The following is a 27,621-nucleotide window of genomic DNA, read 5'->3' as shown; positions in this document are numbered from 1 at the left end:
TCTGATTTGGAGTTGGGAAGGAATCTTTTCTCTGTTATGCGGTAATTGGCATCTCATGGAGGTTTTTGCCTCCTTCTGGATCAACACGGTAGGATTACAGGTTGGATTTGATGGACCTGGGTCTTTTTTTTTGTATCAGACCCCACATACTGGGGTCTAGCATCGGGTGAGGGCTGAACTGGAAAACACACCTCTAATCCCACCCAATCCCCTGATGGTTCCGTGCGTCACCATTGTGGTCAACTGTATCTGCATCCTGAGGACACAGGAAGAGTTAAAGGGGTTCTGCAGTTTGTTTAAACTGATGATCTATCCTCTGGATAGATCATGAGCATCTGTTCGGCGGGGGTCCCCAGCTGTTTGAGAAGGCAGCGGCGCTCCAGGAGCGCCGCGGCCTTCTCACCGTTTACCGCAGGTGCACTGACGTCACGACTAGTATCACTGGCCTGGGCGCGGCTAAGCTCTGTTCACTTAAACGGAGCTTAGTCGCGCCCAGGCCAGTTGATACTAGTCGTGACGTCACTGGGCCTGCGGTAAACAGCGAGAAGGCCGCGACGCTCCTGGAGCACCACTGCCTTCTCAAACAGCTGATCGGTAGGGGTCCTGGGTGTTAGATCCCCGCCGATCAGATGCTGATGATCTATCCAGAGGATAGATCATCAGTTTAAACAAAGTGCAGAACCCCTTCAAAGATAGGATATGCTGGGGGGGGCGGATGGCTGGCAACGGCAGACTGGATTTGGACCGCGGACTGCCAGTATCCCTATTCTATAGCACAGGCCGGAAGCCACATTAAAGAGGGCCTTTCATAGGATTCTGGGTTACAGACTGTTATGCTTACCAGATAGGGCGGCCCCTAAAGATGCCAGCACTTAAAAAAAAAAAAAAAATACCCCTCCGTCCAGCGCTGTGTACCCCGCTGTTTTTGACACCGGATATGTTAATTTAGAGAATCAGTACAGGGAGGAGGAGACGGCCGGGAGGGGCCGCCCTATCTGGTAAGCATACCAGTCTGTAACCCATAATCCCATTAAAGGTTCTCTTTAATTTATGAATATTTAGTTATACTACCCATTACCCCTACCCTGACACCATGAATCCAGAATGACCCCCGTGGCAAGATACGATGATATGACATTGCCTCGGAGATTACTGAACATTAATTAATGGTCACTTAATATACAAAATTCACAAAAAATAAAAACAATCCCAGAGCTTCCTCCCGTCACCCCCTATCCTTTGATTCTACTGTATTCCGACTCATACGACAAGTAAAACTGTTAAACATATAAGACAGTCTCCTCTGTGTACCCCAGGAGATCAGCTGCATCCCCCCTCCTCCTCCTCCTCACTGTCCTGTGTCTGGCTGTGAGACAGCTGGCTGCAGCAGCCTCCTCTGTGTGCCCCAGGAGATCAGCTGCGTCCCCCCTCCTCCTCCTCCTCACTGTCCTGTGTCTGGCTGTGAGACAGCTGGCTGCAGCAGCCTCCTCTGTGTGCCCCAGGAGATCAGCTGCGTGCCCCCTCCTCCTCCTCCTCACTGTCCTGTGTCTGGCTGTGAGACAGCTGGCTGCAGCAGCCTCCTCTGTGTGCCCCAGGAGATCAGCTGCGTCCCCCCTCCTCCTCCTCCTCACTGTCCTGTGTCTGGCTGTGAGACAGCTGGCTGCAGCAGCCTCCTCTGTGTGCCCCAGGAGATCAGCTGCATCCCCCCCCTCCTCCTCACTGTCCTGTGTCTGGCTGTGAGACAGCTGGCTGCAGCAGCCTCCTCTGTGTGCCCCAGGAGATCAGCTGCATCCCACCTCCTCCTCCTCCTCACTGTCCTGTGTCTGGCTGTGAGACAGCTGGCTGCAGAAGCCTCCTCTGTGTGCCCCAGGAGATCAGCCGCGTCCCCCCTCCTTCTCCTCACTGTCCTGTGTCTGGCTGTAAGACAGCTGGCTGCAGCAGGCTCCTCTGTGTGTCCCAAAGGATCAGCCATGTTCTCCCCCTCCTCACAGTCCTGTGTCTGGCTGTGAGACAGCTGGCTGCAGAAGCCTCCTCTGTGTGCCCCAGGAGATCAGCCGCGTCCCCCCTCCTTCTCCTCACTGTCCTGTGTCTGGCTGTAAGACAGCTGGCTGCAGCAGCCTCCTCTGTGTGCCCCAGGAGATCAGCCGCGTGCCCCCTCCTCCTCCTCACTGTCCTGTGTCTGGCTGTGAGACAGCTGGCTGCAGAAGCCTCCTCTGTGTGCCCCAGGAGATCAGCCGCGTCCCCCCTCCTTCTCCTCACTGTCCTGTGTCTGGCTGTGAGACAGCTGGCTGCAGCAGCCTCCTCTGTGTGCCTCAGGAGATCAGCTGCGTCCCCCCTCCTCCTCCTCACTGTCCTGTGTCTGGCTGTGAGACAGCTGGCTGCAGCAGCCTCCTCTGTGTGCCCCAGGAGATCAGCTGCATCCCCCCTCCTCCTCCTCACTGTCCTGTGTCTGGCTGTGAGACAGCTGGCTGCAGCAGCAGCCTCCCTCGCGCCTCTGTTCATTCGGCGCAGGCGCTCTGAGATGAGGAGGCTTGTCTCCTCAGAACTCCCTCAGTGCGCCTGCGCCGATGACGTCTTCTCTTTCGGTGATGTCATCGGCGCAGGCGCACTGAGGGAGTTCTGAGGAGACGAGCCTCCTCATCTCAGAGCGCCTGCGCCGAATGAACAGAGGCGCGCGATTTTTGAAATACTGACAGGGCTGGCCGGAGGAGGAGATCACGGCTGGCCCTGTCAATCAACACGGCGAGGGGGCGGTTTTCTGCTGCGGCTACCAGCAAGTAGACGCCCTACTTGCTGGTAGAGACCGGATTTACATATTATAAAACTTTGTTTTCTAAAGAAACGGCCGCATGAAAGTAAGTGACTATATCGCGCTATAAGTAATGTAACTATCCAAAAAAAAAAATATGACTTTTGTGGGGTGACAGAAGCCCTTTAAGGACCCTCTCAGTCAAATTGGGAGCAGATCTGCACTAGATTGACTTCCTGTGTTCTCTGCAGGATTTCTACAACCTGCAGAAAATCCCACCGATTGACAAGGGTATGGAGGTCACCTGAGGGCTACATGTTAAGGACCACTGGGTGTTAATGAATGAATTACAGGAGCTATCCTCAAAAAACTAACCTGCTTGTTGATGGTTTCCAGGTCTAAATATGGCACACACACAAAAAAAAAAAAAAAAAAACACAATGTAAGTAAATGGAATTACCAGCAGATCAGCACAAAGTGGAAATATTATAGAGATAGCGGATGTCACACAGGCTGATTAGGAGGACAATGTCCAACAAGCTGCACATGGACTAAAGTGCGGACTGCAATGTGGACAACGGTTTACAACAGACTGGAAATTTTTCAGTTTCCAGATGACTGATATTGAGCTCAGATACTGGTATCACAAACAAGAAGATGGGAGATAAAATGTAATAAAAGTAAAAAAGAGCAATTGGTTCCCAACAAAAAATGAAGAGGGGGAAAAAAAATAAAAAATTATTAAAGGGGTTTTCCTATGACCATGTAAAAAATGACATCATATAGGACATGACAATCTCTTTCTAACAAAGCTAGAACCAGCCCTGTACCTCACCTGGGTCCAGAGATCTCCACATTCATTGCTCAGCTAGATTTATATCAAGTAGACAGCACAAGGGGCGTGTCCTTTCTGCTGCAGCTAAGGGGGCGTGTCCATGATCTCCCTATCACAGCTCAAGAGGCAGTTGAAAGATGAAACTGAACATATGCGGCCTTCTCAGTGAGCAGGACAAAGATATAAGGAAAATAATAAACAGCAGGTGGCGCTGTACAGATACATTTTATCGAATAACTCAGTGGCTATGCTAAATTTTTTAATTACATGCAATTACAAATGTATTTAGATCCAGGTGCTGGTTTGTAAAGTGTAGAATATTTTTTGTAGGACAACCCCTTTAATTACATATGAGAAGTGAGATAACGGAGGCAGATAAGCTTTCAAATATACAGATAGCAATATCATGAATGATAATCAAAGTCTCCACTAAACCTGCACATAAAACACTCACTGAGGATCTAGTACTGAGCTCCACAGTGCAGCAACCCAAACAACTGGATACTAGATATATTCCTGTACATAGGAGCAGTATTATAGTAGTTATATACTTGTATAAAGGAGCAGTATTATAGTAGTTATATTCTTGTACATAGGAGCAGTATTATAGTAGTTATATTCCTGTACATAGGAGGCAGTATTATAGTAGTTATATACTTGTACATAGGAGGCAGTATTATAGTAGTTATATTCTTGTATATAGGAGGCAGTATTATAGTAGTTATATTCCTGTACATAGGAGGCAGTATTATAGTAGTTATATACTTGTACATAGGAGGCAGTATTATAGTAGTTATATTCTTGTACATAGGAGGAAGTATTATAGTAGTTATATACTTGTACATAGGAGGCAGTATTATAGTAGTTATATTCTTGTACATAGGAGGAGTATTATAGTAGTTATATACTTGTACATAGGAGGCAGTATTATAGTAGTTATATTCTTGTACATAGGAGCAGTATTATAGTAGTTATATTCTTGTACATAGGAGCAGTATTATAGTAGTTATATTCTTGTACATAGGAGCAGTATTATAGTAGTTATATTCTTGTACATAGGAGACAGTATTATAGTAGTTATATTCTTGTACATAGGGGCAGTATTATAGTAGTTATATTCTTGTATATAGGAGTAGTATTATAGTAGTTATATTCTTGTACATAGGCGCAGTATTATAGTAGTTATATTCTTGTACATAGGAGCAGTATTATAGTAGTTATATTCTTGTACATAGGAGCAGTATTATAGTAGTTATATTCTTGTACATAGGAGACAGTATTATAGTAGTTATATTCTTGTACATAGGAGGCAGTATTATAGTAGTTATATTCTTGTACATAGGAGGCAGTATTATAGTAGTTATATTCTTGTACATAGGAGGCAGTATTATAGTAGTTATATTCTTGTACATAGGAGGCAGTATTATAGTAGTTATATTCTTGTACATAGGAGCAGTATTATAGCAGTTATATTCCTGTACATAGGAGCAGTAATATAGTAGTTATATTCTTGTACATAGGAGCAGTATTATAGTAGTTCTATTCTTGTACATAGGAGCAGTATTATAGTAGTTCTATTCTTGTACATAGGAGCAGTATTATAGTAGTTATATTCTTGTACATAGGAGCAGTATTATAGTAGTTATATTCTTGCACATAGGAGCAGTATTATAGTAGTTCTATTCTTGTACATAGGAGCAGTATTATAGTAGTTCTATTCTTGTACATAGGGGGCAGTATTATAGTAGTTATATTCTTGTACATAGGAGCAGTATTATAGTAGTTATATTCTTGTACATAGGGGGCAGTATTATAGTAGTTATATTCTTGTACATAGGAGCAGTATTATAGTAGTTATATTCTTGTACATAGGGGGCAGTATTATAGTAGTTATATTCTTGGCCCCCCACCATAAGTATGTGCATTGGTGGCAGTGGCAGATTCCGATCGGAGCCCCAGCAGTGAAGTCGCGGGGCTCTGATCGGTTACCATGGCAGCCAGGACACTACTGAAGCCATCCATGGTAAGCTCCCTGCTGCTGTGCGCACAAAGCCCAGGGACAGTGTCAAATTGTATTCACCCTAACAGAGCTCTATCAGGGTGAACAGGATACTGAAAGGCCTCTTTCACACGGGCGTGACGGATTGGCTCAGGATGCGTTCAGTGAAACTCGCACCATTTTGCAAGCAAGTTCAGTCAATTTTGTCTGCGATTGCGTTCAGTTTTTTCCGCGCGGGTGCAATGCGTTTTGATGCGTTTTTCACGCGTGTGATAAAAAACTGAAGGTTTACAAACAACAACTCTTAGCAACCATCAGTGAAAAACGCACTGTACCCACACTTGCTTCCGGATGCAATGCGTTTTTCACACAGCCCCATTCACTTCTATGGAGCCAAGGCTGCGTGAAAAACACAGAATATAGAACATGCTGCGATTTTTACGCAACGCAGAACTGATGCGTGAAAAACAACGCTCATGTGCACAGACCCATTGAAATGAATGGGTCAGGATTCAGCGCGGGTGCTATGCGTTCACGTCACGCATTGCACCCGCACGGAAATCATGCTCGTGTGAAAGGGACCTAAGGGGGCTAATAGTAAATAAAAAGTAAAAAAAAAAAAAAAAAAAAACACCAAAATAATAAGTCTTAATAACCCCCTTTCCCGATTTTACATATAGAAATATATAAATAATAAAAAAAACTAAACATATTAGGTATCTTTGCATCCGAAAAAGTCCAAACTATTAAAACAATATCTCCTATGCGGTGAACGCCATAATAGGAACGCCTTTTCACCCCAAGAAATAGGACAGGATGTTCCATAAAAAGCGGAATGCAGGCAGTTTTTTTTTGGTGTTTTATTTTTCTTTGGTGTTTTGTTGAATATCGCAATACTTTTTTATGGTATTGAAATCAAATCAAAATTTGGGTATCGTGTGTAGCTCTATCAATAGCACAATAATTGTAGCAAATATGGTAAACATAGGAGGACAGTAAAGAACGCTGCTGCCCTCTAGTGGTTGGTTCTGAGCATTACCTCTTTTTCTTACTGACAATCATATCCATGGTTTGCAGTAGTCTTCTCTCTAGTGCCTGGATATCAGCTTCTGTTACATTCCTAGTAAGCAGATTAGATAGATAGATATATTAGATATATACAGTGAGGAACAGAAGTATTTGAACACCCTGCGATTTTTCCTAGAAATCATGGAGGGGTCTGAACCTCACATTGTAGGTTCATTCCCACTCAGAGACAGAAAAGAAAAAAGAAAAAAAAAAAAATAAAAAAAAATCACGAAATCACATTGTAGGATTTTTAAAGAATTTATTTATCTTGCTGCTGAGCATCAGTATTTGAACACCTGAGAAACAGCAAGAATTCTGCCTCTCAAAGACCTGTTACTGTGCCTTTAAAAAGTCCACCTCTACTCCACTCATCTAACTTAGTAGCACCTGTCTGAGCTCTTTAAAGACCCCTGTCCACCCCACAGTCAGTCAGACGCCAACTACTGCCATGGGCAAGAACAAAGAGCTGTCAAAAGAGACCAGAGACAAAACTGTGGACCTCCACAAGGCTGAAAAGGGCTACGGGGCAATTGCCAAGCAGCTTGGTGAAAATAGATCAACTGTTGGAGCAATTGTTAGAAAATGGAAGAGGCTATAGACGACTGTCAGTCTACCTCGGACTGGGGCTCCATGCAAGATCTCACCTCGTGGGGTATCACTGATGATAAGAAAGGTGGGGAATCAGCCCAGAACTACAAGGGGGGACCTGGTCAATGACATGAAGAGAGCTGGTCCATGACATGAAGAGAGCTGGGACCACAGTTTCAAAGGTCACTGTCGGTAGAACACTACGCCGTCGTGGTTTCAAATCATGCATTGCACGGAAGGTTCCCCTGCTCAAGTCATCACATGTCCAGGCCCATCTGACGTTTGCCAATGACTATCTGGATGATCTAGAGGAGGCATGGGAGAAAGTCATGTGGTCAGATGAGACCAAAGTAGAACTTTTTGGTCTAAACTTCACTCGTCGTGTTTGGAGGAAAAAGGATGATTTGCATCCCAAGAACACCATCCCTACTGTGAAGCATGGGGGTGGTAACATCATGCTTTGGGGGTGCTTTTCTGCGAAGGTCACAGGACGACTGCACTGTATTAAGGAGAGGATGAATGGGGCCATTTTTTTTTTGAGATTTTGATCAACAACCTCCTTCCCTCAGTCAGAGCATTGAAGATGGGTTGTCGCTGGGTCTTCCAACATGACAACGACCCGAAGCACAAAGCCAGGATAACCAAGGTGTGGCCCCGTAAGAAGCATCTCAAGGTTCTGGAGTGGCCTAGCCAGTCTCCAGACCTAAATCCAATAGAACATCTTTGGAGGGAGCTGAAACTCAGTGTTGCTCGGCGACAGCCCCGAAACCTGACAGATCTAGAGGAGATCTGAGTGGAGGAGTGGGCCAAAACCCCTGCTGCAGTGTCTGCAAACCTGGTCAAGAACTACAGGAAACGTTTGACTTCTGTGATTGCAAACAAAGGCTTCTGTACCAAATATTAACACTGATTTTCTCAGGTGTTCGAATACTGATGTTCAGCAGTGCAAGACACATAAATTCTTTATAAATCCTACAATGTGATTTCCTGAATTTATTTTTATTCTGTCTCTCAGAGCGGGAATGCACCTACAATGTGAATGTCAGACCCTCCATGATTTCTAAGTGGGAGAACTTGCAAAATCGCAGGGTGTTCGAATACTTCTGTTCCTCACGGTACACACACAAACACAGTAACATGTACAGAGGAGGACTTCACCTTAAGAAGTAGGACATGTAGGTGTAGGGACAGTTCACTGCACCAAACCCAGAGAGCAAGGCCATCAGGGTGACCCCGATGACACCCACCCGGCTGATGAGCTGCTCTATGGAAAGGATTCCTGCGGAGAGAGAGAGATGAGAGGTGCACACAGGGCGGCACAGGCTGCGTTCTTCTCACTGGTCTCCCCCACGTCCCCCGACAGACACAGCGCAGACCGGACCACCTGCACTTACCGTGCTTTGGGCTCAGGATAGGAAAGGGATCTCCCAGCTTCCAGAAGAAATACATAAAGGTGAGCCACAGCGCGCAGGAGAAGAGCAGCCGCTGCCGGTGCACTGCACAGAGAGAAGGAATGTTATTAACCCTTAATGAGCACCCATCATCTTCTGAGGGGGGAGCCGCTATGCCCTCCTCCTCTTCTTACGGAACCCTCCTGGCTTTTTTAACCCTCTGATCACTGCGGTCCAGCAGCACAATCGGAGGGGACTCCTCTGTGACATGGAGGGAGACAGGGGGCCCCTCAGCATTCAACCAAAGGGGCACAGAGGGTCTCACAGGGGTTGTCTGTACTATGCCCCCAACAATACACAAACCCGACTTTGGCTGACTGTCTATTGTGTAATGGGGGTGTCAGGACTCTCCTGGCGGCAGATGTCAGGGGGGGACAGTATGGGCGAATGCTTTAGTCCGTTGTCCTCAGGGAACTAATCCGCCATCAGGTGAGTCTGGCAGCGGCTTACTCCCTTCTCCCACATGCAGGCACAGCCAAGCCCAGCATGCATGTGTGTGGGGAAATCTGGAAAAACAGCTAACGGCTGGAACGAGAGATGAATGGAGCGGCTGCGTCCACGATTGATCACTGCTCCATTCATATGGGGGGGCACAGGACCTGTTATTGCAATAAGTGGGGGCCCTGGCGGTCGAATCCCCCCCCCCCCCGATCCAGCTCTTATTCCATATCCTGGGGATAGGTGACGTTACAAGATCAGGAGGTTACACTGCGGGAGGAGGAGGAAACTGTGGGCAGATAGGAGGCAAATATGGCTGCTCCAGAGGCAGGCGAGCAAACGAGTGAGATTACAAGGGCAAGAGACTGCATACGGGTCACGATGAGGGTTGTAGTACAGGATCCAGGTTCGTACTCACACAGTCGAATGTTGCTCACCACGAAGTATCCGATATAAAACGGCACCAAAAAGACGAGGACCAGCAGGATGACGCACAGGTTGAGCTTCCAGTGGAAATAGCGAGAGCTGGAAGACAACAACCACCATCATCATCTCCAGAAATAACGCTTAGTGTATCAATAAAAAAAAAAAACACTCTACAATTGCGTGTATATTGCCGACAAGATCTCTGCTCGCAGTCAGGATGGAAATCCGTCCGGGTCATGTGATGAGCACACGGAGAACTGTAACTTAATGAATCAGCCAACAGACGAAGGCAATGACTGTTTCCATTCAATGACAGCAAGCAGATGGCACTTGTATATTGAAAGTCTGCAAAACTTTACATTCTGAACTAATCCTAGAAACTAATAAAACATGAAATAAAGCTGCCCACGTGATTTTCTGTAGCCCCCTGACCCAGTCCTACAGGAATCATGCAGAGAATACAGGGTTAATTTTTTTTCTGATCCCTTCAGTTTTCTGGCATATGGGAGGTGGAGCTTCTCAGAAGAGGAGGGGCTTAGCATGCCTTGCTTCTAGTGTAGTCAGAGCACTGAGGGAGGGCCTCTGCGGGAGATGGTTGCCTTACAGATATGGACGAGTCTAGGAGAAGGGGGGAGGACTGGGTGAGCTCCCGAGAAACACAAGGGAGAATCCATTATGCATTTCTCACAGTATTAGGGCTCACTCAGGCGACTGTATGCGTTTTGCGGTCGGCAAATAGCGGATCCACAAAACACGGATACTGGCCATGTGCGTTCTGCATTTTGCGGAACACATGCGGTCAGCCCTACGATAGAAAAGCCTACTCTTGTCTGCAATTGCCGTGGAAAAGAATGGGTCCACATCCAATCCGCAAAATTGCGGATCGGATGCAAACACCAACATAGGCCCATCTGAATGGGCCCTAAGATACACGGGGCACGATACGGAAATGGGGAGGAGACTTACGAAGAAGATACGATTCTGACGCGTTTCGCTCACCTGCTGTTGAGTAAGCCCAGGATCTCAAAAATGATGAGCTCAAACATGGTGCAGGAGAAGGCGAAGGTCACCGAGAAGACGACCTGGACGACATACTGCCGCACCTGAGGAGAACAAGGCCCCAGAGTCATGTGATCATGGCCCATAACCTACAGGGGGCGAGGGATGATATCGTACTCCTCCGCCACCAGCAGCCACGAACGCACAGTCACTATCAATACTAGAGACCACCAGCTTGTATTCCTTTTTACTTAAAGGGACTGTCCAAAGATTTCAACCCATCAGTGCTGGGACCCCCACCAATCACCAGAACGGGGGTCCTCAGTATAAATGGAGCGGCGGTCGGGTACATGCACTCCTGCTCAAGTTCATCTCTATGGGACTGATGGAGACTGCTGAGCGCTGAACCACTGCACCACTCATACTGGAGGGGCACAGGACCCCTGTTCTCGTCACTGGTCAGACCACCAACGATCAGGCACTTATCCCCGGGACACCCCTTTAACTTCAGGGCAGGGTCAGCATCTATGTCTTTCCATCCGGTCACTAGACTCAGCGATTTGTAAGCAGGGGAGACACCGTGTGCGGACCCCCAGCGTCCCTATTTGCTCCTCTCGACATTCTCCTACTTACCTCATAATCTTTAAAGAGCCGACGCATGAAAAACAGCCATCCAAAGCCGAAGAACAGCAGCTGGGAGGAGAGAAGACGGAGAGGTAAGACGTCCCCACAATACACAGGAGGTATGGCGGAAACGCAAAGGGTTAAAAGGCATTCATTGCATTAGAAGGGTCTTCTGACAATAGGCAGAGGCCCCCCCCCCCCCCCCCGCTGGGACCCCCAGTGATCCACTGTAATCCTTGGGGAAACCTGGCAGTAAGTGTTTGATTTCCCTGTAGCGCCACCACAGGAGAAATTAAGCATTACACAAAGTTTATTCACATAGGTTGTCTGCGTCCAGAGAGGCTCCAGAGCACAGAGCCCGGGGGTCACACCCCCATCACTCACACAGAGGGTCTATCCTGAGGACAGGACGGGTCCTCCAGAGCACACAGCCCCGGGGGTCACACACAGAGGGTCTATCCTGAGGACAGGACGGGTCCTCCAGAGCACACAGCCCAGGGGTCACACCCCCATCACTGACACACAGAGGGTCTATCCTGAGGACAGGACGGGTCCTCCAGAGCACACAGCCCGGGGGTCACACACAGAGGGTCTATCCTGAGGACAGGACGGGTCCTCCAGAGCACACAGCCCCGAGGTCACACCCCCATCACTCACACAGAGGGTCTATCCTGAGGACAGGACGGGTCCTCCAGAGCACACAGCCCCGGGGGTCACACCCCCCATCACTGACACACAGAGGGTCTATCCTGAGGACAGGACGGGTCCTCCAGAGCACACAGCCCGGGGGTCACACACAGAGGGTCTATCCTGAGGACAGGACGGGTCCTCCAGAGCACACAGCCCGGGGGTCACACCCCCATCACTGACACACAGAGGGTCTATCCTGAGGACAGGACGGGTCCTCCAGAGCACACAGCCCCGGGGGTCACACACAGAGGGTCTATCCTGAGGACAGGACGGGTCCTCCAGAGCACACAGCCCCGGGGGTCACACACAGAGGGTCTATCCTGAGGACAGGACTGGTCCTCCAGAGCACACAGCCCCGGGGGGTCACACCCCCATCACTCACACAGAGGGTCTATCCTGAGGACAGGACGGGTCCTCCAGAGCACACAGCCCGGGGGGGTCACACACAGAGGGTCTATCCTGAGGACAGGACAGGTCCTCCAGAGCACACAGCCCCGGGGGGTCACACCCCCATCACTCACACAGAGGGTCTATCCTGAGGACAGGACGGGTCCTCCAGAGCACACAGCCCCGGGGGGGGTCACACACAGAGGGTCTATCCTGAGGACAGGACGGGTCCTCCAGAGCACACAGCCCCGGGGGGGTCACACACAGAGGGTCTATCCTGAGGACAGGACGGGTCCTCCAGAGCACACAGCCCTGGGGGTCACACACAGAGGGTCTATCCTGAGGACAGGACGGGTCCTCCAGAGCACACAGCCCCGGGGGTCACACACAGAGGGTCTATCCTGAGGACAGGACGGGTCCTCCAGAGCACACAGCCCCGGGGGTCACACACAGAGGGTCTATCCTGAGGACAGGACGGGTCCTCCAGAGCACACAGCCCTGGGGGTCACACACAGAGGGTCTATCCTGAGGACAGAACGGGTCCTCCAGAGCACACAGCCCTGGGGGTCACACACAGAGGGTCTATCCTGAGGACAGGACGGGTCCTCCAGAGCACACAGCCCTGGGGGTCACACACAGAGGGTCTATCCTGAGGACAGGACGGGTCCTCCAGAGCACACAGCCCGGGGGTCACACACAGAGGGTCTATCCTGAGGACAGGACGGGTCCTCCAGAGCACACAGCCCCGGGGGGGGGGTCACACACAGAGGGTCTATCCTGAGGACAGGACGGGTCCTCCAGAGCACACAGCCCTGGGGGTCACACACAGAGGGTCTATCCTGAGGACAGGACGGGTCCTCCAGAGCACACAGCCCCGGGGTCACACACAGAGGGTCTATCCTGAGGACAGGACGGGTCCTCCAGAGCACACAGCCCCGGGGTCACACACAGAGGGTCTATCCTGAGGACAGGACGGGTCCTCCAGAGCACACAGCCCGGGGGGTCACACACAGAGGGTCTATCCTGAGGACAGGACGGGTCCTCCAGAGCACACAGCCCGGGGGTCACACACAGAGGGTCTATCCTGAGGACAGGACGGGTCCTCCAGAGCACATAGCCCCGGGGGGTCACACCCCCATCACTCACACAGAGGGTCTATCCTGAGGACAGGACGGGTCCTCCAGAGCACACAGCCCAGGGGTCACACACAGAGAGTCTATCCTGGCTGATCAGACCGCAGCAGCTCTCACCTGAGATATGACCATGAAGATGGAGTCGATCAGGAAGCTCATGGTGGTGGATGATGAGGAGATCCCCCCCTAATAACACAGTGATGGATCCGGTCAGTGCTCGGCGGGGTCTTCACATGTCGGGGGCTCCGCTCCAGGATTACTGCAGAAATCAACAGGAGGCGTTCATCTCATGTGGAAGTACTACTCAAGTACCAGAGAAATAGTGAGAGTTATTGTTCTGCTGAGAGTGACTATATAAATGGAGAAGCTGTGTGTTACAGAGGTCCGGATGGACTACAAGTCCCAGCATTCCCTGTCATGGGTAAGCCCCAGCATTCCCTATCACCTGTACTACAAGTCCCAGCATTCCCTGTCATCTGTACTACAAGTCCCAGCATTACCTGGCATCGATACTAGAAGTCCCAGCATTCCCTATCATCTGTACTACAAGTCCCAGCATTCCCTATCATCAGTACTACAAGTACTACTTGATGACAGGCTGTCATCAGTACTACAAGTCCCAGCATTCCCTGTCAGTCTGTACAAGCCCAGGAGCCAGGCTCTAACCCGGCAGCACTCCCTGGAACAATGGCTATAAGCGCTTCACATACTGTCCCGCTGTCACCTCATCTCTTCACACACTCGGCTGTCGCACCTTATCCTCCTCCACATCATCCGGTTGAAGACAAACCACGAAGTCAGCAGACTCTGATACTGTCCCCATTTTCCGATGCATGGCGCCATGTTTTCGGAGACTTATTAACACTACTTAAAAGCCAAATTAGGATCATCAAATATGGCTCCTGAAGGGAGACAAGCTCTGATAGCGCTGTCCGCTCTCTAGTGTTTGTACTCTCTGTAACAGGATTGGCTAGTAGAAGGCACACATCGCCTTATTCGGCTAGTGGGGCGGGGTATCGTGAATACATTAGCCAATCAGATAAAGGTAATGATTGATGATTACAGCGAGGCTTGGAATGCAACCGCGTGTAGCGGAAGTCTTTATGCTGGCTTAAATAACTTTATTAACACTCGAAAGCAGTAGCAACGCGACCTGAAATTCATTGGCTTGGGAGTCGGGACGCGAGGCTCGGAGGCAAGAAAAGCTGTAGTACGAGTGAGTCACGTGTATGGGGCTAGGGCTAAGTGGCAAACAGGTCACGTGATTGTTACTCTGGAGATGGAGGGGAGGATACCACATGAGGGACTGTTAACCTGGGGGATGGACTTGGGTCACATGACACACAAACTAGATTAGTTTCCAGTAGCAACCAATTGAATTCCAGCTTCTGTTTGTGTGAGAGGCATTGGAAAAAGAGAGCGGTAATTTGTCGGTTATTGGTTGTACGGCAGCCGTTACTGGTCGCTAATTGACCGGTAAATGGGCCAAGGTCAGGATCAATACAGAGGTCAGGCCAGGCAGCGGAGGGTCAGAATACCGCAAACGGGCAGACAACAGAAGGCAGGCACTTAGCAAGCTAAGGAACCTAATTGCTCAGGCACCAACCCACTGCGGAAAGTGCCTGAAATACCCCAGGGTTGCCAGCCATTGGTTGGTGAAGAGTAGACCGCGCATGCACTGGCCCTTTAAAAGTCGGAGGCGGCACGTGCACGCACCCTACGGGTTAAGAGACTTTGCTGGCAAGACGGTGCGGGGGAACAGTGCAGACCTGGCGGCCGGATCCACCGGGAAGGGTGAGTGATGCAGCCGCCGCTGTAACGGTGCAGCTCAGGCAGCATTCCCGTCAAAACGACGGGCAGCACGATGGGCGCCATTATAAGTCGCATGACGGATCCGATTCTGTGTCATGATTTGTAACGTTAGTGTGATCACGGCCTTAGCTGCTGATGCTTCAGATATCGCCTTCAGCTTCGCCAAATCTTCCATCAGCCATTTTGGGTCTCTTGGGACTGCGTTTTCTGTCTCCCAGTCCCTCACAGTATTCTCTCCTTCCTCTCCCTGGTGGCCATTTACAAGGACAGAACTCGCCTAGATCAGAATGCGTGCGGCAGTGCAGAGAAGTGTGTGTGACAGGAGGAGGAAGTAGCTAGCTTCTCCTCCGACGTGGGATGGAGGTCCGTACAACTGGCGATCCGGGTCACGACTGTAGTAAGAGATCAGACAGACATGTAGCGGGTGTGTTGTCCGAGCCGTCGGCCCTGATCCTGTCTTGTTTCGTTTCAGACACGGCCTTGATGAAATGAGGACTGCATTTGCCTCCGGCCGTCTACTCCGTACGTATTTTCCGCTGTGGCGGCTGCGCAGGAACGCTGCAAGTTTAGCTTCTATGCAGGAGGTGATGAAGCTGCAGGAGAAGAAACGGAGCAGCATCGTCTTCCCCGTGAGGGACCTGGAGAAGCTCCTGAGCCCCGACATTGACAGGACCAACTTCAGACTCTTTGATCCCACCATTGAGGAAATTACGGAGGCCGAGAGATGGTTCAGGCCGTCCGGAAAACACGTCATCGATTATTTCACGTCAGCGGTGAGAATGGATCACACTCCTGAGCTGCAGCAACCAGAGGTTAGTTCCACCAGGTCTACCCCCCCGGACACCCTCCAGACCTATCAGATCCTATGGAGCCGCTGCCTGGTCCCCGCTCCTCTGTCTCACATTACAGGCCAGCTGGATTGCATCCAATTAAAGGGGTTAGCCTCATGTGCAGCTAGTGATCTAAACTGTCCAACCCCTTTAATCTCGGGGTCTCTTCCCTTACTCTATTGTTGCACCTAAAAGAGATGTCTGGCCTAGAAGCCGAAAGCCCCAGTGGTTGTAACCTGTGACCAAGTAGAAAAAAAACACCTGTCCACGTACCCACCGTTCCTGAGCCGCTGCCTCATTCCCAGCCGCTTCCTGATCCTGCCTGACCAGAAGTTGCTTGGTCCCGTGACCACTGCAGCCAGTCACTGGCCTCAGCAGTCATTAATGCCTTTCTAGCACATGTGACCGCTGAAGCCAATGACTGGCCACGACAGTCACGGGACCAACTACCTCTGGTCCGATGGGGACTGGAAACAACTGGGAATGGGACACTGGAAACTACAAGATTGCAGACAAGTGTTTTTTTTTTTAATAGCCACAGGTTCCCATTATTTGTATTGTTGGCTTCCAGGCTGGACAACCCCTTGAAGCTGGGCATTCACATCAGACAGTACCCGACCCCTCCATACACTTGCATGCTCGGCAGAACTTGCCCAATGTAATTGAATATCAGATCAGGTAGACCTTAACCCCCTGTGCCTCTCTGCAAGATTTCTACAGGACGGGTCCAGGATCATGCAGTAAATCATGGAGGTTGGGGTACAGGCTGTGTTATCCCCCCCCCCCCCCCGCCTCCGCTGTCAGTCACTCGTCTCTCTCCGCAGGTCTGTTTCATCGGGAGAAGTAACGTGGGGAAATCCTCGCTCATCAAGTCCCTGTTTGCCTTGGTTCCAGGAATTGAAGTGAAAGTCTCCAAAACCCCAGTAAGTCTGACGTCCGAAAGATTGTGTGTGCGGGGGATGGACAGGAGGAGCGCCGGCGCCATGGTTTGTATTGTACCCATGTGGCAAGTGCTATATACAGGGTCTGGTCACTTGGAGGTATATACAATGGGGGGGTCACTTGGAGGTATATACAGTGGGGGTCACTTGGAGCCGTATACAGCGGGGGTCACTTGGAGCCGTATACAGCGGGGGTCACTTGGAGCCGTATACAGCGGGGTCACTTGGAGCCGTATACAGCGGGGGTCACTTGGAGCCGTATACAGCGGGGGTCACTTGGAGCCGTATACAGCGGGGGTCACTTGGAGCTGTATATACAGTGGGGGTCACTTGGAGCTGTATATACAGTGGGGGTCACTTGGAGCTGTATATACAGTGGGGGTCACTTGGAGCTGTATATACAGTGGGGGTCACTTGGAGCTGTATATACAGTGGGGGGTCACTTGGAGCTGTATATACAGTGGGGGTCACTTGGAGCTATATATACAGTGGGGGTCACTTGGAGCCATATATATACAGTGGGGGTCACTTGGAGCTGTATATACAGTGGGGGTCACTTGGAGCTGTATAAACAGTGGGGGTCACTTGGAGCTGTATAAACAGTGGGGGTCACTTGGAGCTGTATATACAGTGGGGGTCACTTGGAGCTGTATATACATTGGGGGTCGCTTGGAGCTATATATACAGTGGGGGTCACTTGGAGCCATATATATACAGTGGGGGTCACTTGGAGCCATATATATACAGTGGGGGTCACTTGGAGCTATATATACAGTGGGGGTCACTTGGAGCTGTATATACAGTGGGGGTCACTTGGAGCTGTATATACAGTGGGGGGCACTTGGAGCTGTATATACAGTGGGGGTCACTTGGAGCTGTATATACAGTGGGGGTCACTTGGAGCTGTATATACAGTGGGGGTCACTTGGAGCCATATATATACAGTGGGGGTCACTTGGAGCTATATATACAGTGGGGGTCACTTGGAGCTATATATACAGTGGGGGTCACTTGGAGCTGTATATACAGTGGGGGTCACTTGGAGCCATATATATACAGTGGGGGTCACTTGGAGCCGTATACAGTGGGGGTCACTTGGAGCTGTATATACAGTGGGGGTCACTTGGAGCTGTATATACAGTGGGGGTCACTTGAAGCTGTATATACAGTGGGGGTCACTTGGAGCTGTATATACAGTGGGGGTCACTTGGAGCTATATATACAGTGGGGGTCACTTGGAGCTATATATACAGTGGGGGTCACTTGGAGCCATATATATACAGTGGGGGTCACTTGGAGCCATATATGCAGTGGGGGTCACTTGGAGGTATATACAGTGGGGGTCACTTGGAGCTATATATACAGTGGGGGTCACTTGGAGGTATATACAGTGGGGGTCACTTGGAGCTATATATACAGTGGGGGTCACTTGGAGCTATATATACAGTGGGGGTCACTTGGAGGTATATACAGTGGGGGTCACTTGGAGCTATATATACAGTGGGGGTCACACGCCAGTGTAAGTAAAAACCCCGACCCATTTATTAAGAGACACTCACCTCTTAATAAGTTTGTTGCATCTTCTGCTGTCCATGTGCTAGAACTGAGACCCACTCCGACCAGGATTAGATTCCTGATGTAATGGGCACCAGTTTTCTGACGCACACGTTAAATTTGCTGGGTCGCGGAGATCCGACCCACGGGGCACCTGCCCTCACCGCTTTTGTAAAAGTGGCGAGTGTGTCGGAGAAAGCAAAACAGGTGCAGGTTGTGTCACACAATGGCGCTTGCAGTAAAATGTGCGACTTTCTTATAGGACTAAGGCTGTGTACTGGTGTGGAGCTACACGACCTCAATTCCAAAAAGGTTGGGGCGCTGTGTAACATGTAAATCTCATGAACCCATGTTGTATCAGATGATGAAAGTGAGACAGTTTACCATTTCATGAAAACATTCACTCATTTAGACCTTCATGGCAGCAACAAATCTCAAAAAGTTGGGGCATGGCCATGTCTACCATTGTGTAGCATCCCCCCTTCTAACAACGGTAAACGTCTGGGAAGGGAGGAGACCAATGGCTGGAGTTTTGGGAGAGGAACGTTGTCCCAGTCTTGTCTGATTTTGGATTCTTGTCGTATTTTTCCTTTACTATGGGTGAAAGGTCTGGGGTGCAGACGGCCAGTTCAGCCGCGGACTCTTCTAGTGAGAAGCCATGGCATTGTGATGGTTTATCCTTGTCTTGCTGGAATATCCAAGGCCTTCCCTGGAAAGAACGTGGTCTGGATGGAAGGATATGTTGTTTTAGAACCTCTACATACCGATCAGCATGCATAGTGCCTTTCCAGACGTGTAAGCTGCCCACACCATCAGAGATGCAGACTTTGGACCTGTGCACTGATACCAAGCCGGATGGTCCCTCTCCTCTTGAGTCTGCAGGACACGGCGTCCATGGTTTCCAAAAAGAATTTCAAATGTTGACTCCTCTGACCACAGGACAGTTTTCCATATTCCCTCAGTCCATGTTACGTGAGCTTTGGCCTGGAGAAGATGGTAGTGTTTCTGGATTGTGAAGACTTCTTCTCTGCATGATACAGCTTTAACTTGCACTTACGGATTACATGGCGATCTCTGTTAACAGACAGTGATTTTTGGAAGTGTTCCCGATCCATGCAGGGATCTCCAGTACAGAGTCGGGCCTGTTTTTAATGCAGTGCCGCCTGAGGGCCCATAGATCAGGAGCATCCAGTATTGACCATCGGCCTTGTCCCTTGCGCACACGGATTTCTACGGATTCTCTGAATCTTTTACGGATATTTATATATTGTAGATTGTGAGAGATAGTCTTCTTAAAGGGTCATTTTTCAGAATTTGTTCTGCCATCTTTAGATGCGGTTTTCGCAGATGGGTGAACCTCTGCCCATCTCTACTTCTGAGAGACTCTGCCTCTCTAATGTTCTCCTTTTATACCCGTCACGTCACTTAGCAGCACATTGCTCCTCCAGATGTTTTTTATTTGTACCACTTACTTTTCCAGCCTTTTGTTGCCCCCGTCCCAACCTTTTTGGGATACGTTGCTGCTACCAAGTTCATGTCTCCCTTTCATCACCTGATATGTGTTCTGTGATCTAGTGTGATCTATGGGATTTGCAGATCATTGCATTCTGGTTTTATATACATTTTACACAGCACCCCAACTTTTTGGGGGGCATTGAGGGTTGTAATTAATGACCCCCCCAATGTCTGATCACTTGGTGCTATATACAGTGTCTGAGGTCCCAGTGTGGCATGTACACTATCTGATAACTCAGTGGTAGATGCAGAATACACTGCTCAATGCCAGAGGATGAAACCGTATAGAAAGTCCACTATCCCTGATGATGTATACAGTGCGCCATGCTCGATAATCAAGCGGTATATACAATTACAGTGTCCAATCAGTAGGTGGTACATACTGTCTGGTGATTCAAGGGTGCATAATGTTCGGTTATTTGTTGGAGTATATACATGTACATGGACACGTTGGTTTAATTCCCGTTGGACCTCCCATTTACAGCAGGACTCTCATCTTTTAGCCAAAACAGAGGACGACTACAAAGAGCGACATGCACGGTGGAGGACCCGGCGCGTCCTTGCATTACACATACAGTCCATTAAAGGGGTTGTCAGAGTTATGAAAAAAAATATATATAGCACTGAAACTCTGATGGGCAGCAATATATAACTAAGGGTACTTTCACACTAGCGTTTTTCTTTTCCGGCATAGAGTTCCGTCACAGGCATATCCCCATGCATTCTGAATGGAGAGTAATCCGTTCAGGATGCATCAGGATGTCTTCAGTTCAGTCGTTTTGACTGATCAGGCAAAAGAGAAAACCGCAGCATGCTACGGTTTTATCTCCGGCCCAAAAAACTGAAGACTTGCCTGAACGCCGGATCCGGCATTTTTTCCCATAGGGATGTATTAGTGCCGGATCCGGCGTTCAGAATACCGGAATGCCGGATCCGTCGTTCCGTTATGCGCATGCGCAGACTGGAAAAAAAGGTGAAAAAAAATAAATGCCGGATCCGTTTTGCCGGATGACACCGGAACCACGGATCCGGCATTTCAATGCATTTTTTTTTTAACTGATCAGGCATTTTTAAGACTGATCAGGATCCTGATCAGTCTTACTAATGCCATCAGTTAGCATACATTTTGCCTGATCCGGCAGGCAGTTCCGGCGACGGAACTGCTTGCCGGATCTCTCTGCCGCAAGTGTGAAAGTACCCTTAGCTAAGCAAGTATTATGCAAAAATTAAATGTTTCCTCATTTCCCTGGTTCTTTTCTGGCCCTTTGTTTACATGCAGTTAAAAACACTCTCTGCCCCTCCCCCTGCACTACTAAGGGAGTGGATACAAGAGCTGCCCTGAGTGCTGGGAGAATCAGCAGCATCTTGTAAGTGTAGAACTACAAGTCCCAGCTGTATAATGACACTGCTAAGGGAGTGAATACAAGAGCTGCCCTGAGTGACATGTCTGCCTGCTGGGAGACTCAGCAGCATGATGTATGTGTAGAACTATAAGTCCCAGCTGTATAATGACACACAGGATCTTCCCCCTACCTTCTTGTGCAATGCTCTCTCTAGTCTGTCAGATCCTGTGCCCAGAATTGTCACTGCTGCAGCTAGCCAGTATGTGCAGCTGACGGGGTTAAGAATCCTAGCAGAGAGCAGACGGCAGTGAAGGGGGCGTGGCCAGCTTGTAAACAACCTTTATCAGAGCAGGGAGAGGGAGAGAAGCTGACATCACAGGTCATGTGACCCTCAGTGAAATCTGAGAAACCAGCCACTGGAGATAAAGGGAGTGAATTGGAAAGCTGTTACATTTGCCTAGTTAGGAACATAGAACAAAAAAATAACTCTGACAACCCCTTTAAGTTTAATGAGAACTGTGTAATACATAATTTCCCCTGTGGGGGCACTGCAGGGAAATCAAACTCTTGCTGCCAGGTTTCCCCACAGATTACAGGTCCCTTCTAAGAATGGACGCCATAAACCCTCTCACATCTACTATTCTTTAGTATAAAAATGACATCATCTAGTTTTTTTAAATACTTTTATGATCTACTGATGATGTTTCTACTTTAAGGGCCACACAAAAAAAATGAACTTCTTCAAAGTGGGAAAAGCCTTCACCCTGGTGGACATGCCAGGCTACGGGTATAAAGCCCCGGAGGACTTCGGGGATATGGTGGAAGCGTACATCCAGGAGAGACGCAGGTAGGTTGTGTGCAGCCATAGGTGACCCTTCTAATCCCGTTTTCACATTTGGATGCGACAGACACCAACTCATTATATTTGGATCTTGCAGCCTAAAAAGGACCTTTTTGCTGGTGGACGGGTCAATCGGGATCCAGAAAGCAGATTTAATTGCAGTGGAGATGTGTGAAGAGCTTGGAATTCCTTATGTTGTAAGTTATTACACAGTGTGCGGCCCCTGTAGCATCTTGTGCTGCTATGCTGATGTGACCGCTGATAGCAATTACATGTGCAGTCAGCCCAAGAAACGGGAGGAGTAATAGTAGTAAGAATGGTGGTCGTAATTAGTACTCACTCCGATGGTCCCCTGAGCCGTGCAGTGATGAGAAGGGTGCACTTTTATTCCCTGTGGGGCATACCCTGGTGTTGCGGGTTCTCCTGCTTGATGGTGGTCCGGGTGCCCTTGATGGTGAGAAATTGTGAGGTTTCGGGCAGGGTCTCCGGCAGCGCTGGAGGCAAGCATGAGGCAGTTGTGCAGTAGAACAGTTCTTTACTGAATGAAGCTCGGGCACATCAGTATAGCTCTCAGCATGTATGGACCAGAAGATGTTACACAAGTGCACTCACAGGCCACACGGCTGCAAAAGTAGTTAATGGGCCATGAGGTCTCCTGAAAGTTATTCTTCTCACACTGCACTTCACTAGCTGACTCTTGCATAAGCATCTTGAATAGCGGTGCAACACTTCTCTTGTGGGATGCAACCACAGGGCGGACCTAAACGTCAGACTAAGCTCTATACCTTTTGTACAGGTTGTCCTACTTACAGTTAAGGTTACTACAGGTTTCCACTGCGGGATATAGTATAGTGGGCATATCCAGATTCTGTCTTTTAAAAGCTTGTCCAGGGTCCCACGCCTTTACACTCATGAACAATGTGGCTGTGGAGTCTAGAAGCTGCTTTTTAGCAGTTTCTGCTCCATCTGATTCTTATTTAAAGAGGACCTTTCATGTTATTTTATTTATTTTTTAAGCCTACTACCTTATGAAGTAGTCCGCCTGCTGCAGATGCTCCCCTGCGGATTTGGAAAAAAACTCACAAGATCAGACCATGAAAGCGAGTATTAGGGCTCATGCACAAAGCAGTTCCATGCATTGGGGACCACAATTTGTGATTTCCTCCAATGCACAGGCAACATCTATGCGGATTGCGCAGACGGATCCAGACCCATTCAACTTGAATGGGTCCGTGATCCGTCCGCACATGCACTACTTTTTTGCAGTGCGGAGGCACGGTCAGGAACCCCACGGAAGCACTCTGTAGTGCTTCCTTGGGGTCCCGTGCCTCTGTTTACCAGACCTTCCAGGTGCGGGGTGCACATGGCCAGTGCCTGTGTATTGCGGACCTGCTGTTTGCGGTCCACAATGCAGGCACGACCGGGCAACAAGGCCTTATACTCGCTTACATAGGCTGTTCTCTTGAGATTTGAGAAGACAGACTTCTTTAAAACGTTTTCCCACAGACTTCTCAAAAGGACACCAAAGGTCTGGAAAAAAAATTTGTAAAAAAAAATATATATAAAAAGACAAAATGTGACCTCATACTACAGGGTGAAATAAGATGAATGCTTTTACTCACTTTATCTGTGGTGTCCATGTTGTAGCTGCTTTTCTCAGCTCAAGGGAGGGCCGGCTGCTAGGGAAGCCGTATACAGGGACAGATTCTCATTACGGACTCTGCTGTCGCTTTCATATAGATGATCAGGAATATATATATATATATATATATATATATACACACACACACACACCCCCCCCCCCCCCCCCCCCGACCGGGGTAAGCAGGGAGGACAAAGGAGCCAGGAGGACTCTATAGGGTGGAGGGTTGCTATGTACTCAGCAAAAAGGGATGAAGCATGCCCAGGATACCACAAGAAAAGTGACTGGTGAAACTGCTGCGTAGACAGTCAGGTAGGTCACTAGGAATATGCCTTTAATAGAAGACATTTGCTTTCTGCAGATCATCATGACAAAGATGGACAGATCCCGGCCCGCTGTCCTGGTCACACAGTTCATGCAGATTCAGGACTTCATCAGGTCTCAGACGTTGGGCTGCTTTCCCGAGCCCTTCTTGGTCAGGTAATGTGATGATGCTCCATTTGCTCCTCCATACGGTGATACACAGTACCGTATTCTTCCTGCAGTCATGTATGTGTGAACAGAGCATTAAACCGTAGCCTTTTCTCTTGTAGCGCTCTGCATTTCTCAGGGATTCATCTCCTCAGATGTTTCATCGCCCACGTGACGGGAAACCATCCAAAAGTCAGCTAAGTGACAAGCGTCGTAATCCCAACCAGTTCTCCAGGAGGAGAGCGTGGCAGAGGAAGCCACAGGCTTGTGGTAGAAGGGGCTCATGGGCCCAACGTCACCTCCCGGAGTAAGGTCTCGTTCACACATCACTATGGTATGCTGGATCCCAGAGAAGAGACTAAGAAAACTTTCCTTTATACTTTTATATCCATGACCCAATAAAGTCTGACAACGGCAGCGTTTGGTCCCCGCCGTACTCCAGTGCAGGATAAGGAAGAATCCTAGGAGGACTGGACGTTTCTGACCATGGACACAGTATATGGACTTCCAAGCCCTCGGTTAGTGGGAGCAGAGTAGACACTCAAGTGTATTTATCATTACAGAACATTAAAACACCAAAAAAAAAAAACTGTGTGCAACTGCGGATGTGTATAGGATTGAGTATAATCAGAATTATATCTGAGGTCTCAGGTTCAAGGCCGTCAGTGCCCGTGCATTGCGGACCGCAGCACGGGCACTGACGGACTACGGCCTTGAGCATGAGACCTCAGATATAATTCTGTCCATGTGGCCACGGACCCATTCACTTGAATTGGGTCCATGATCCATTCGCAGCGCAAAAAAATTAGGACATGCACAATTTTTTTTCCAAAGCGGAGACACGGACAGAAACGCTCCATAGTGCTTCCACACTGTATCTGGCCGATTGCAGACGCATTCAAGTGAACGGGTCTGCATCTGTATAACAGAGTGCACATGGCTGGTGCCTGTGTATTGCGGACCGGCCATTTGCAGTCCACAATACAGGCACGGACCGTCTGCATGAGGCATTACCTGCAGATTTTGGGTGCACTGCTGAGTGGGCGAAGGACTCTTGTCCTGGTGTGCTCTGAGCGTCATCCCCCTCCCTTCAGTTTACAGGTTTATACTAGAATGATTTTTATGAAGCTTCTGAACATTGCAGAGAGAGATCATCCAGAGCGGGCGAGGGGCAGCCCGATATAATAAGGCGCGTTCGCCTTCTATTAGAGTTTTATCTGTTCACGTGTACCACGCATCTGTGAAGACATTTTAGGTGCCCTTATGACATTCAATCTGAAGGCATGATTTACACATCCAGGTCTGTGATGCATCCGTGAAGGATCTGCGTTTGGACTGTGTGTCCGTTTTTTTGCTCTCCGTGTGTCATGGACACTTTACAGCTGAAAACTCATTCTCACAGCCTCTCCTCTAGTGATGAGTGAAACGAGCTTCAGATAATAGATCCAAAGTCACTTTGTTCAAAACTTCAGATTAATGCTGTACGGAGATCAGTCCTCACATGTACGGCCTCCAATAGAGCAAAGTGATTCACGAAATCTCACGAGAATTTGTTGAATAACTTCTGTAATTGATTTTTAAAGTGGACGCCCACTTTAAAACTTGGACCAGAGACTAAGCAAATAACTAAACTTCACCTCGTCATAGGCCATACATTTTATTGCTGTATGGAGACGGATCTCCGTACAGCATTAGGGCTCATGCACACGACCGTATGGCGGAATGGAACAGCTGGCCCCTAATAGAACAGTCCTATCCTAGTCTGTAATACGGACAATAGGACATGTTCTATTTTTTTTGCAGAACGGACACAAGAAACCAGAATGCACACAGAGTACCGTCCTTTTTTTGCGGACCCATTGAAATGAATGGTTCCACAAAAAAAAAAGTTCACGTGCATGAGCCCTTAATCCAAGGTTTTGAGTGACGAGACTTTGGATCTAGGATGCGAGGTTGCTTCGCTCATCACTAATCTCCTCCGAAACACTGATAGCATCTGTGTTTTTCGCAGACAGACTATAATGGGGTGATGGGTGTGAACGAACAAAATAGAGCGTGATTCAGTGCTAAAACACATGTGTGAATACACACCTTAAAATGAATGGGTACACCATAGATAATGCCAGGAGCTGATGGATCCCATTGACTACACCATTATTCAGAGATGCAAGCAGTTATAGATAATCTTATTATGAAAGAGCCCCGATTGAACAGTTTGAGGCTACAATTCAGAATAAAAAAATAAATAAAAAATAGTATTCAAACAAAGGCCTCATGCACGCGAATTACGTTTTAGTCCGCATCCGAGCTGCAGTTTTTGCGGCTTGGATGCCGACCCATTCACTGTGTGCTGTCTGCATCAGTTGCTCCAATCAGTGGTCCGCAAAAAAATAAAATAAATATATATATATTTATAACCTGTCCTATTCTAGTCCGTTTTGCAGACAAGAATAGGCAGTTATTTTAAAAGCTGTCCGTGCAGTTATGCAAATTTCAGAACGCACACGGACGCCAGTGTTTTGCGGATCCGCAATTTGCAGACTGCAAAACACAACAGGCGTGTGAATGAGGCCAAAACCCAAATATTTTAAAAGCATTGGGGGGGGCCCCCCCCCCCCCCCCCCCCACGCCTCAACTAGAAATGAGTATTAGGCCTCATGCACACGACCCGCAAAAACTGGGTCCGTAGGTCCGTGATCCGTGACAGTTTTTTCGTCCGTGGGTCTTCCTTGATTTTTGGAGGATCCACGGACATGAAAAAAAAGTCGTTTTGGTGTCCGCCTGGCCGTGCGGAGCCAAACGGATCCGTCCTGAATTACAATGCAAGTCAATGGGGACGGATCCGTTTGATGTTGACACAATATGGTGCCATTTCAAACGTATCCGTCCCCATTGACTTTCAATGTAAAGTCTGGAGTTCTTTTATACCATCGGATTGGAGTTTTCTCCAATCCGATGGTATATTTTAACTTGAAGCGTCCCCATCACCATGGGAACGCCTCTATGTTGTTAGAATATACTGTCTGATATGAGCTACTTCGTGAAACTCAGATCCGACAGTATATTCTAACACAGAGGCGTTCCCATGGTGATGGGGACGCTTCTAGTTAGAATACACTACAAACTTTGTACAAGACTGCCCCCTGCTGCCTGGCAGCAACCGATCTCTTACAGGGGGCCGTGATCAGCACAATTAACTCCTCAGGTGCCGCACCTGAAGGGGTTAATTGTACTATCATATCCCCCTGTAAGAGATCAGGGCTGCCAGGCAGCAGAGGGCAGACC

General features: G+C 48.8%; 2 protein-coding genes across 5 annotated transcripts in view; one reads left to right on the top strand and one right to left on the bottom strand.

The window, feature by feature from the left end:
• The window catches only part of LOC122930668 (Golgi pH regulator), a 31,276-nt gene extending 17,103 nt beyond the window's left edge, over positions 1-14,173 (bottom strand). The window contains exons 1-8 of one of the 2 annotated variants that reach the window (XM_044284195.1): positions 14,112-14,173; positions 13,505-13,646; positions 11,187-11,246; positions 10,554-10,657; positions 9,547-9,653; positions 8,634-8,735; positions 8,398-8,518; positions 6,623-6,703 (exon numbers count right to left, since the gene is read on the bottom strand). In XM_044284195.1, the coding sequence (XP_044140130.1) occupies positions 6,623-6,703; positions 8,398-8,518; positions 8,634-8,735; positions 9,547-9,653; positions 10,554-10,657; positions 11,187-11,246; positions 13,505-13,546 (617 nt within the window). In that variant the 5' untranslated portion in view covers positions 13,547-13,646; positions 14,112-14,173. Of the gene's footprint in view, positions 1-6,622; positions 6,704-8,397; positions 8,519-8,633; positions 8,736-9,546; positions 9,654-10,553; positions 10,658-11,186; positions 11,247-13,504; positions 13,647-13,887; positions 14,029-14,111 lie in introns of those variants that run through there. The other variant, XM_044284196.1, reaches the window with a different exon arrangement.
• A 293-nt stretch (positions 14,174-14,466) lies between these two features.
• On the top strand, positions 14,467-24,927 carry GTPBP8 (GTP binding protein 8 (putative)). Of its 3 annotated transcripts, XM_044287439.1 has the most exons (8): positions 14,832-15,181; positions 15,470-15,596; positions 15,672-16,011; positions 16,854-16,952; positions 22,099-22,229; positions 22,321-22,420; positions 24,227-24,345; positions 24,459-24,927. In XM_044287439.1, the coding sequence occupies exons 3-8, from the start codon at positions 15,688-15,690 to the stop codon at positions 24,535-24,537; spliced, it is 852 nt and encodes a 283-aa protein (XP_044143374.1). In that variant the 5' UTR covers positions 14,832-15,181; positions 15,470-15,596; positions 15,672-15,687; the 3' UTR covers positions 24,538-24,927. The 3 variants fall into 3 exon arrangements, with proteins under 3 accessions (XP_044143372.1, XP_044143374.1, XP_044143373.1); XM_044287437.1 differs by lacking the exons at positions 14,832-15,181; positions 15,470-15,596 and adding an exon at positions 14,467-14,603; XM_044287438.1 differs by lacking the exon at positions 15,470-15,596.
• The last annotated feature ends 2,694 nt before the right edge of the window (positions 24,928-27,621 follow it).

This window comes from Bufo gargarizans, chromosome 3 (genome assembly GCF_014858855.1).
Source record: "Bufo gargarizans isolate SCDJY-AF-19 chromosome 3, ASM1485885v1, whole genome shotgun sequence".
NCBI classification, from domain to species: domain Eukaryota; kingdom Metazoa; phylum Chordata; class Amphibia; order Anura; family Bufonidae; genus Bufo; species Bufo gargarizans.
Note: the sequence above shows the minus strand (reverse complement) of the source record. Positions and strands in the feature narration are given on the sequence as shown.